Source organism: Passer montanus, unplaced genomic scaffold (assembly GCF_014805655.1).
Source record: "Passer montanus isolate IOZ18808 unplaced genomic scaffold, ASM1480565v1 scaffold3, whole genome shotgun sequence".
Taxonomy (NCBI): Eukaryota; Metazoa; Chordata; class Aves; order Passeriformes; family Passeridae; genus Passer; species Passer montanus.
In genome coordinates this window covers 9,860,483-9,872,510 of record NW_024367707.1, presented here as the reverse complement: position 1 = coordinate 9,872,510, position 12,028 = coordinate 9,860,483, and the positions used below count along the sequence as shown (strand labels likewise).

The 12,028-nt window shown below is 39.0% G+C and overlaps 1 protein-coding gene across 6 annotated transcripts in view; it reads right to left on the bottom strand.

Moving 5' to 3' along the window:
• Positions 1-289: 289 nt before the first annotated feature.
• ARHGAP6 (Rho GTPase activating protein 6) overlaps positions 290-12,028 on the bottom strand; it is a 311,150-nt gene continuing 299,411 nt past the window's right edge. For all 6 annotated transcript variants that reach the window (XM_039714412.1, XM_039714413.1, XM_039714414.1 and 3 more), the window contains exons 10-13: positions 11,571-11,668; positions 5,291-5,553; positions 3,215-3,295; positions 290-2,434 (exon numbers count right to left, since the gene is read on the bottom strand). In XM_039714412.1, the coding sequence (XP_039570346.1) occupies positions 1,746-2,434; positions 3,215-3,295; positions 5,291-5,553; positions 11,571-11,668 (1,131 nt within the window). In that variant the 3' untranslated portion in view covers positions 290-1,745. The remainder of the gene's footprint in view (positions 2,435-3,214; positions 3,296-5,290; positions 5,554-11,570; positions 11,669-12,028) is intronic.

Sequence of the window (12,028 nt, the reverse complement as noted above, 5' to 3'; positions counted from 1 at the left end):
ATCAAGTCTCATACCACAATATTTGGAAAAGCCTTGCAACTACCAAAAGAGAATTATATTTATTCTGCATAAAAGGAGCTACAACAGTCAAAAGGCCAAATCCTGCCCCTTTCTACTTGGCTTTGTTCCTTTTATCTCGTAACTTCACTGGGAAAATGGAGATTTGATGAGAAATGGAGATATGAAGGGAAGGACTCTTTATATGATGGATTTTAAGCCTCAAATCAAAGTAAAACCTTGAAACTTGTATATTTAAGTTGCATTTGAAGGTGGCCCTTAAGCTACTCCTCCTTTTAGATGTTTTTTACATAGACACTCAAGAATGCAATAAAAACACATCAATGTCCTGTAAACCTTCAAAAAAAGGAGCAAAAAATATGCTCATTATTTTACTTAGCTTTTTATTCCATCATTATGACACAAGACAGAACTTAAAGACAACATCACTGAAAAAGTCTTCAACTTCATTAAAATTAACACTAATATGTTTTATGAAATTCTTTTGCTATGATACACTTTTCCCTTGTGGAGTGCTAGGAAGGAATTTCTCTGGAAGGCTGCAGCACATTGCCACCCGCTGCCCATCCAGGGCTCTGCAGCTGAAAAACAACGTGTACAAAACAGCAACATTTAACACAACGCAACATACAGCTCCCGAGGAAGGGGGACTCACCCCGACTTTGGCACAGTATTTATAAAAACACAGTTGTGAGCTTCTCCCTTTCATGGGTCTGTCTGTGTTTTTTTCTTTTCTCTAACTTTCTTAATGCTGGAGCTTTGTTATTTCAAAGGAAAAGCCATATTCTTTCTCAGTGTCACGCATCTCAATTTATTAGTTTTGGTTTTCTGAAATTTGGATTCCAGTTTATTGCTTTAAAACAATACATAAAATCATACATTTATAAATATATATATTATATCCTGCATATATAACATTGGTTTTCCTTTAGAATGGGAGGGCAGACTTTGCACTACATACTTCATTGGTTTAGGCACAATGTTGTTCTTAGATTCTCTGAGCTGCTTCCTATCAGAACCTAAAAAAATACTTTTATAATCTTGTATCAAATTTTAAAGTTTTTTGCAAATATATGTATAAGAAAAAAATATTTTGTATTTCCCCCTCTAAGCTCACTAATACCCTTATAAAATATATGGCTTTTCATGTTCCACTTTATTTTAGTGTTTTTCAAAAGGCAGTGAAAAGAAGTACAACTTTACCCTTTAACAGCTTTTTTTTTTAATATATATATATATAAGCACAGAAACCAGCTTGTGCACTTTCTATAGAATTCCAATGCATATCATGGTAATGTAAGTGCAGTGATTTTTTTAAAAAAGCAGTCACGATTGATTGACATCTGTATATGAAAACATAACATGATTATTATACAATACCCATTACAGAATATACAATCATCAAAACTGCAGATATATAAATACATTTTTAGCAACATCAAAGCAACAGTTTTATCTTATACACAGCATATGAATACAGAGTTATTACACTAAAGTTTTCACCTTGTATTTTCTCAAAAGCTTGCTGAAAAACAGGAAGAGACTGTATTTGTAAATTAACTGCTTGACAGTGCTGTTGAGAAATTAAAGTGAACAAAGTTTTAAAAAAGTATATGCAATTGAATTGGTATAAAACAAACAAACCCCCCCCCCACGTTTTCCAATGTCACCGTTGTTTTCCTATGAGACGGAGGCATGGGTATGGGTGGCAGTTCCACAGAGTCAGGTCATACAAGGGTTTCTGGGAGGGCATCAGGATTATCAGCTGATAACAGCTCCCAAATCTGCCACCTCTCCCTCTGCCACTCATTCCAGTCCGCCTCTGAAACACTTTTACTGTTGTGGCTGTGAGGTGCTGTGGAACAGCTGTGACCCGCGGGTGCGTGTGGGGCCGGCTGCTCCTGCCTGGACGTGGCCTGCTCAGCGGCTCTGCCTGGGGGCCCTCCAGCTGCCCTCGGCCCCAAACTCTTTTCTGGGCGTTGAAGTCTCCACAAAGAGTGCAGCGTTGAAGAAACACTCGAGCTTGTTTTTGCTGGGCCTGGGTAAGGGGGCGGTGGCCGCTCTTTCCTGTAAGAGGGCTTGGCTAAGCTTTGCAAGCAACCCGCGCTCGAGTCGCGCTCTCTGAGGTCCTCCACACTGCTCAAAGTCAAGCGCTGCTCCGACCTGGAGTGGGCCAGGTCCGAACTCCTGCAGCCGCCTGCCCTGTGTGGGTCACTGCACAGCCGAGAGGCCACGGGCTGGAGCTGGCACTCGGGAATGGCGGCCGTCGTCTGGCTCCTGCGCATCACCTGCCTGCCACTGTCCAGTTCCGAGGAGCTGCCCTGCCATCGAGGGGAGCACGTGGCGAGGTTCCCCTGGGAAAGGGAGCACTGTCCAGGGCGCAGCGAGCTGCTCTCGTAAATGTTCCCGTAAGAACCTGGGGGTGGAGTCAGAAACACAACATGAGGCTGCAGAGCCTTTCATGTGGCATTCAACAACTACTGCTTTTCCCTTGTATCATGCGGTAGAAGAGGGATGGGGGCTGAGGCAGACTGGGAAAGTTGGGGCTCTTCAGCCTGGAGAAGAATGTACAGAAACCTCATAGCACCTTTCAGTATCTGAAGGGGGCTGACAGGGAAACCAGAGAGGGACTCTTCATCAGGAACGGTAGTGATAGCACAAGGAGTTATGGGTACAAATTGAAAGAGGGGAGATTCAGGTTAGATATGAAGAAGACGTGTTTACTGTGAAGGTGGTTAAACACTGGAACAGGTTGCTCAGAGTGGCTGGGGATGGCCCAACCAGTGTTCAGGGTCAGGCTGGATAAGACCTTGAGCAACCCAGTTTAGCTGGAAGTATCCCTGCTCAAGGGAGGGGGGTAAGGATTAGATGATCTTTAAGGTCCCTTCCAACCCTTATCACTTTATGGTTCTATGATTCTATGAATCCTAGAAGAACTTAGAAGTATTTCTTGAAGCAATTTTAAAATGAAATTTTTAATTATATTTGATAGTTTGAAATGTTGCTGGTTCTGTATTTCACTGAATACAGAGAAGTATAACCACTGTGCTCCTCTGTATTCTACTTAAGGTCACCTTTTTAAAGTCCAGCTCTGGACAATGTGAATTGTCCTACTGATTTCACTGCAATTTCTTGAAAACAAGGAATTGGTTTCTTTTTTGCTAGATTAGGACTTTAAAATTGAGAAATTACTGACCTGTGATTACTGGATCTTTGCAGCCACTTTTCAGCGTTGAATGCCAAGTGCCCCAGATATCAAAATGATCTTCAGAAACATCTAAACAGCAATAAGAGCAGGGAAAAGATGATTAATCAATCCTCTTAAAGACATTATTTAGAAATACACAAATAGAAAAGTAAAACCTTATGTAATGTACCAGTCATTAACACCCAGTGGCACCTTCACTGTGTACCTAACACAAGCATCTCATTTGTGAGACCCCACCAGGAGTACTGTGTACAGTTCTGGTGATCCCAATACATGGACATGGAAATGCATGAAAAGATCCAGAGGAGAGCTATGAAGCTGGTAAGAGGACTGGAGCACCTTGTCCACAAACACTGGCTGAGAAAATTGGGGCTGTTTAGCCTGGAGAAGAGAAAGTTGTATGGAGACCTTGCAACAGCCTTCCAGTATCCGAACAGGGCTGACAGGGAAGCCAGTAAGGGACTCTCCATCAGAAACTCTAGTGAAAGGACAAGAAGTAATGGGTGCAAATTGAAAGTGGGGAAATTCAGGTTCGATATTAGGAAGAATTTTTTTACTGTGAGGGTGGTGTGGGATTGGAACAGGTTGCCCAGAAAGGCTTTGGACGCCCCAAGCCTGGCAGTGTCCAAGCCAGGCTGGTTAAGGCCTTGAGGAATCTGATCTAATGGGAGGTGTCCCTGCCCATGGTAGGGGGGGTTGGGACTGATGATCCATTCCAACCCCTTGACATTCTATGACTCTGTATTTGCCCACAGCTACTTGTTTCAAGATCAGATCCTGCAGTGGATTCAGTGAGCTCTGTATGGGCATGGTGCCTGAATTTGCTGAGTCCTTAAGTCCTCTGCCTTACTGCAGTCAGAGAAGTTGTACAAGAACAGGGGGATTTGGTCCACAAAAGGCAGTTTCTGGCAAAGCTCTCTCAGGCAGCCTGAGCCCCAGGGGTCATCATAAGGCATGCTCCATCAACCCGAGGATGCTGCCAGTCTTACCCAGAAGCGCAGACACAGAACAAAAATTTTATGAAATATTGGGTTATAAACAGTTTAATGCCTTTTTCTGATTCCACTAGTCAGTAGAAGAACTTCTTAATTTGTCATGGTCTAGTATCATTGTGATACACATTGAAGTCCAAAAGATGGTTAATGAAATAAAACTTAATGTAATTTCCTGTTCATAACTTAATAGAAATCTGACCAAATTCTTAAACCTGTTCAGAGATTTAGAAGATAAAGTCCAATTGGCATTTATAAAGCATGTTATTGAGATATTATTCAAAATCCCATTAAATCCAAAGGGAATTAAGTGCCTCAGCAGTACATCTGAAATTAAGAGGTTTTAAAAATACCACCAAACAGTTATGTGCATCCCTAAGCACTGAAAGTTCTCCGTTTGGCTCACTAAGTATAAATTTCATAGATGAACATTTTTTTACATATATATTTTTATAGGAAAAGCATCTGGAAGTGCTGGTGAGCTATTAGTTCAAACCACAGTTCTTTACCAAAGAAATCATTCAGGTATGCACTCCACAGGTAGCTATGGGAATAATGGATCCCTACACTAGTACTGCTTAGTATGTAACTGGTTGCAGAAGTAAAGCTGTGCAGCTCAGCTATGTTTTCCAGTGAGAGGGTGTTGAGGTCATTCTTTACAACTGGAGAAAGTTTGTGCCTGAAATCTTAAAATCTCAGCTTTTTCCAAAGCCTGGACCATACCCTTGCAGGTATTACCGTCCCATGGATCAGGACTAGACTTTGCCATGCTGTCACAGGCAGGCTGAAAAACTGGACATGCATAGTTCTATTTTCCTAATATCTCTAAGTTTTGTGAAGTGCCATACCATGAACATCCATGACAGCTGGCTGAGCCAATGGGAAGGACTCAGCACAGATCCTTTGGGCTCAACAGAAAAAAAAGGATATTGGTCTATCATTTTTTTTATAAGGTTATTTACACTATTGCTCCTCAAATCCTGGTAGCTGAAAATGCAAACCAGGCCCTTCTCAATTATTTCAGAAGTCTCCATCAGTCACTGAGGAGGAGCACAAGCAGGATGCACTATACCTTTTCCAGCCTGTGATGCAGAAGAATTCTCCTTTGGCTTGGTTTGCAAGTGTCCAACCAGCGTGTACTGCTCAGGTACCTTGTACAGCTTATCTGGGCTGTGGGCAACTTCTTCTGGCATTGCCACCAGCGAGCGCTCAGACAGCACCGGGGAGTTGTTGTCGTAAGGGGAGACATCACCGCTGGAAGCTTTGTTGGAGTCTGTGGAAGAATGTCTTTCTCCTGTGGAGTAGGAGCCTTCTGACCGCAGCATCTCAGGGCTCCTGAGAAATTTTGATGAACAAATTACAGTTAATAAAAAAATGCTTCATGTTCGCAGTTACAGGTACAGTTTGGCATCAAGGCCAGGATGGATGGGGCTCTGAACAGTCTGGTCTAGTGAAAGGTGTTCCTGCCCATGGCAGGGGGTTTGGAACTAGATTACTTTTAGGGTCCCTTCCAACCCAACCATCCTATGATTCTACAATCATACAGATAAAATCAAATACATGAGAATGGTCACAGCTGCTGAAACGAAAACACTTCAGAAACAGTTACTGAGGTGGATTTTCCATGAGTAAAACTTTTGCCATGAAGTGGCCAGCAGAGGCCACTCAAAATCAAAAGATGTTGCTGTCAAGAAAGAAAACAACAAAAACCCACACAACTGTACGGTAAACCAGAGGAAATGAAGCAGTTAATAAATTCCTTATGTTACCTTGACAATGTAGCATGTGGCAACAATAAAGCTGAAGGCATGATAGGGAAGATTAGTTTGCTGCTAAGCAGTATGCTAAAACAAATTCTTGTATTCTGAAGTTTTACATAGAGAAATCAAGCACTCAGCTTGCCTTTCACACTATGATCCTCTTCTAGAGACATAAGAAGGTAAATATTCTACAGGGGACAAACAGATGTATTTACTGTACTTATGACTGCGGCATCAAACAGCTGGCTCTGCTGATACCTTCTAAAACTTCTTTTATCTTTTTACCTTCACACCCCAACAATATGAACTGCCTTTAATTCTGCCAAGAAAAGGCAAACACAACTCCCACCTAAGTACAGCCAAAGATCAGAGAGAAAACTAATTTCTGAAATGTTCTGGGAACATTGATGGAGATTTCTTGAACTGTCACAGTTTGCTGTGCAGGTAGGAGGCAGGCTGTGAGTCACTGAATATCCACAAAGAACATGTAGAACTACTCTGTAAATAAACATAACTTTTTTTCCCCTGTTGTTCCTTGCTAACTCATATTTCTATTACTCATTTTTTGTTTCTCTGCAGCTCTGTTTCATAGATGCTTATCTTTTGCTTGAGTCAAACACTTTAATATCTGTTCTAATTTAATGTGATACAACAGAGGCTCATTCCTGTAAATGTCTGAAAACGGTCAGCCCTTTTCCTAGTCAAATCCAAAGACAGCTTGAATGTAGTAAGCAGCCAAAACTCATTTATCACTATGGAACAGTAACTGTCTTTCCAGACAAATAACATAAAACTGATGAAAGAAAATAAAGAAAACACACAGCCAACCACAGCATAGTAAGTATTAATACAGAAATACAGACAAAACTTAACACCACTTTCAACCTGTTGTTTTTTCCCCAGCTGATTTACATATAACATATCCTCAAAAAGAAATATATATACAATCAACAGCATGATTATTATGTTATTCAACATTCCTATTTTTTTTCCAGTAGGAAAGCAACCATAAAGTGTTGGGAATTAATTAATAATGTTACTCCTCAGTAACTCTCAGTGACAAAACCATTGCTGGAGTTAAACTGAGGCAAGCTCACAAAACAGAGCTGCCATTTGGCAAAGTTGCTCTGTCACAAGCTTCCCAGAGAAGCATGGTAATGCTGGGGAATCATAAGAAAAAAAGCCTCAATTACATAACTTCACAACTAAACTTCTTATCTGAACATAAATCAAATGTAAATTAATCTATAAACTGACATACACTGAAGAACTATAGTTTTGTAAGTATGTATAATTCTATCACAAACCTTTTTTCTTGTTTTTTGCAATTTGCGGCTTTCTTTCTGTCCTCCTAAGTCCTAAAAACCCCTGTGCAGTGATATGAGATGTAAGCAATGTCTTGGGATTTTCAGAAGAACTAGAAGGACCTCTTAGAAAAGGGGAGAAATGCTGGGATCTGCAGGTTTCCTATGACCAAACGTCCTTTTTTCCAGCTTTCTAGATTGAATGCCATCTAAAGAGTAAGCTTTATTGCATGTAAGTCTTTGCAGCATCAAAACCTGACTGTGCTTCACAGGACAAAGACAGAGGTAAACCAGCACTTAGCCATAGCAAGGTAACACAAGGAATAAGGGAAATGGAAATGGAAATGAAAGAATGTGGGAACATAAACTTGAGCTTTGTGAAACACTGATTTCATGTCTTACCTTGAATGATCTGTTATAGTCTACCTCTTCTCAAGACAGAGCTCCTGCTAAAAATTTACCTGAATGGAAACTTTCAAGTTTTTGGAAAGATTCAAACATTCAAGTTTCTAAACTGATTTACAGTTTTGGCTGGTAAGTCCATACTATTTTTTATATATATGTATAATATCACTTTCAAATTTGTTCAGACAAAATAGCTTTAAAAATCAAAATAACTGCTGTGGACTCTGTCAATCTTACTACAAAAGACCATCAAATTAAATACTTAAAAGCAGGAAATTGAACTCATACATTTGCAGCTTTACTTCACAAACAAAATAAAACAACTTGCAAGAAGACTTTGGTTTGTTTCCTTGCAAATAAAGAAAGAATTCTCACAAATCCCTTAAAATTAAAGTTTTGTATCTGTTTGCTTTACTGTTTGAGTTCATTAGCAAATAGATGTTTACTACAATTCAAAATTCTTCTTCCCTTGGACAGTGAGATTCTCTACCCTTCACTGGGGAGAAACTAAATTGGAAGGCAAACATAAATACTGTGTAAGATACCCACTCCTCCATATGCAATATACGAGGAAGGGCAGATTATTGTCCCCACAAAGAATAATAGATGATTATGTGCAATCAAATGTGAGGAATGGGAAGGCAGGTAAAGTATTTTTCAGGGACTATGAAGTATGTTAAGGAAAAGATTTTAAAAGTGGCTAAGTACCAATGGAAAGGTTTGAAAGCAGCAGAAGGAACCTACGCCACATGAATTTAAAAATACAATTTCAGATTCCAAAACAACAGGCATCTTTCTATGAATTGATGTTGTCCACCAGAGTCCACTTGCATGGGTGAACTGGAAGTGTGTTAATCACAATAATTGCTTCTACTGAGGATATTCCTACTTTTCTACTAGCATCAAGGTTGTTAAAACAGGAAATCCCTTTCTGTTTCTGTTTCTCACAGAAACACTTTTCTGTTATAACTTAAAGCTTCTGAGAGGGAAAACTATTATGCCTTCAAGAGGCAAATCATATGCAGTGACATGGCTTGGCAGCACCCAGTACTAATTTCCACACATATTTGAGTAACACAGGTGCTACCAGCAAGGCAGATTACTGTAGGATTGTGATGTGGTTGCTGGTAGAGGACTCAATGTTTCAAGGAGCCTCTGCAGCTTTAAAAACTGCATTTACACATACTGTAAGACTTGTTGTATGGTTTCATCTTTGTGTCACAGATCAGGATGGATTAAAACTCATTATAATATTCCGGAAAAAAATCAAAAAATGCTGTAACTTTGAGACAGTTTTACTCTGAAAGGATTACTAACCATGAGAAGCATTAAATAACCATAAGAAATAGATTTTATTTTTTGTTACTTTAAAGGTGCTTCATCTTACAGCTGTAAACCCAAATTCCATTGTCATCAAGCCAACATACAAAAAATTGGGAAGTCACCCACAAAAGCACACTTCACAATTGCTGCCATTTGTAATTAGCGCTTTATCATGAACAACTTCCATGAATTCCCTGACACACTGTTCACAATGCTTAGCTCTTAAGGGAACTGAAAGATGAGGAACACCTGATTTTTTCCTCCTCTGGGGAGGAAAAGAGACTGTGTTTTCTCTGTTAGATCAGAGCCAAGAAAGCATTTATAATGACAGCAAGAGCAGAAATGTGAGGGCAATTGCAGAACAGGACCTTCAAAGCAATTAATGTGACATTGAAGTCTCAAAGTTGATTCTATACTCTATGCAGTCAACTAGCTCTTCTGATGAAGACTGTCTCAAGAATATATAAAGTTTTTTGTTCCACAGATCCACATTTGTATTTTGAGTATGTGACCAGGCAATTTCCAACAGCAATGAAGATATATTTTGGAGGCTCATTTTTATGAAATCAAGACATCTCTGTAGTCTGCTGTCTCACATTTCTTATAGGAATAATAAGCAACACATTTGTAGCCTCAAAATTGAGATTATGTTGTGAAATGCATTAATCTCTTAAGAGCATCACAGTCCTAGCAATAACACTAAGCAACATTCTCTCTAATTGCCTGGAATATCTTAACCAAGAAGTTGCAACCACAGTGAAAACATATCTCATTAACACTAAAAGTAAATCACTTACATGACAGCAAAGTAGAAAAAAAATTATGGTAATTTTTTCCTATCTCAGTGATATTTCATCTGCCCATTACTGAAAACACAATAAATTAGTACTACTGTAGCTATATGCTCCTGTTTGGCTTCAGAACACTCCTTACAAAATACCTTTTGTCAGTTGTGACCAGCTTTTCACAAAAGCTGCATTTTCTCCTGAAGGTGTGCATGCTGGCTAAGAGTAAGGAAGTTCAAGGAAAAGTCAATTAAGAATCAGGATCTAACAATTACCTGTTACATCCACAATGATTTGTGACTAACTTAGGCACAACTAGTATGTGTAGTCACATATGAGATACAATTTGATGTCTTTTTGTTATACAGACAGTGAAATCCTGCAAGAAGTTTTTGTTAGGTTGTTAGAAATTTTATGATCATTCCAAACTAAGGGCTGAAAGGAAGAAGTCTCTACACACTACCTTATGTCATATGATTTGTAGTGTCTGTCCTAATTGTAGTCTTGGCTTCTGGCAAATGTGAAACTAGTCTAAAAGACAGCTTATGTACCTCTAACTATCCTGCACTTACTGTGATTTAAATGTACATATGGTTACTTGTCTATCAGACAAACTAGCTGAAATTACTTCACACAGAGAAAATTACCCAAATCAGATGATCTGTGATAATTTTCTACTTCATGTGGTTAAGTTAGCAAACTAATAAGATCCTTTACAACTCAATATATACTGCACATATTTTTGTTTCCAAATTTTATAGTTAAAGAAAGCTTTTTCCTGAAGGTCTTAGTTACACTATTTCTTGCATACCTTTCCCTTTGAAGCCAGGCACACTATTATGTTACCTTTAACTATACAATGTTAAGAGGGAGAGAAAAAAATCATAGCTGACTATACAAATTCAATTTTAATTATATTCTGGATGCACTAGGCACTTTCCACAAACACAGGAAGACAAACTCCAGAGAGTTTAGAGTCTAGAAACCCTCTTAAAAATTACTTAAAACAAGTCTGTCAAATTTTGTGATTTTTTGGGTCTGCCATATTGGGATTCACTAGAATAAAGACAATGACTGTGTGGTCCCATGAGAAAGCCAGGAATCCTGTTAATCTGAATGTACAAACTCACAGCATTAAGGCACAAGGGTGCAGGTAAATATACACCATACACAAGAATATGTTATATGTTAGGATATAGAATATCCTAACTGCTATAGTGACCAGTGTGATTTTTTTTCTCTTCAGATCCTTCACAAAGCACACAATTAAATAATATCCAAAGTTTCCACAGGGCTGCTGTTGTGGCAGTTGCCTTGTTCACAATGTCCTACATGTACAGCATAGGAGAAGAATGACAGAGTGGTCAAGCAGCTCGCTGTGACGGTGTTAAGGCACTCTAGGGTGTGTTTCAAGGATAGTGGAATACATGCTTCCTGTTACTGAAGACTACAATAAACCCAAGACACAAACCAGCAGATGACTAAAAAACATCCTGTCAGATAATAGTGCACTGAATATTTTTATGTACATGTCATTCTGTTCTCTGCAGCAGAACACAATATTTCCTCTGAATCAGGGAAACAAGTTTTGTCTTTAGAAAATGCTGTACAAGAGTCATAATTTCTTTGGCAGAGTCTGTGTAATAGGGAGGATATTTCTACTCCACTGTAGACAGTGCAGAAGAGCTGTGGAAAACTAGAACCTTTTGGACACTTCCAGTGGGAGATAGAAATTCCCAGCAGAAAAAGGGATGATGAAAAAACAGATTACTCACGATGACTGGGAAGCTTTTCTTCTCAGCAAATAGTCTACAACATCTGGGTCAGTCTCTAATAAGCTAATAAGCACTTCATTCTGTAAGTCAGGGGAAACCTATGAAGACATAAAAGAACACTTAGTTGGAGGTTAATATCCTTTCATATACATTAATTTTGGTGCTATGCTTAATCTAAATGAACAAGTACAAGTACATTTACAGAAAGAATATAAAATATTCAGAAGCTTTCACTTAAAAGAGAAATTTCATGTAAGAACAGATGAAGTAGGACTGAAGATCACTTTGTACACAATGTTCAGTGCTGATTACTGTTGAATAACTGGTTGGTATCCAGTTGGTTATTATATCTGGAAATAACAGTGGGATTACTTATGTATCACAATCTGAAAAGCTCCAGTTTAAGGTCCTCACTTTACACCACCCTTCAAAGATCTGAGGACATTTACGAATCTCCA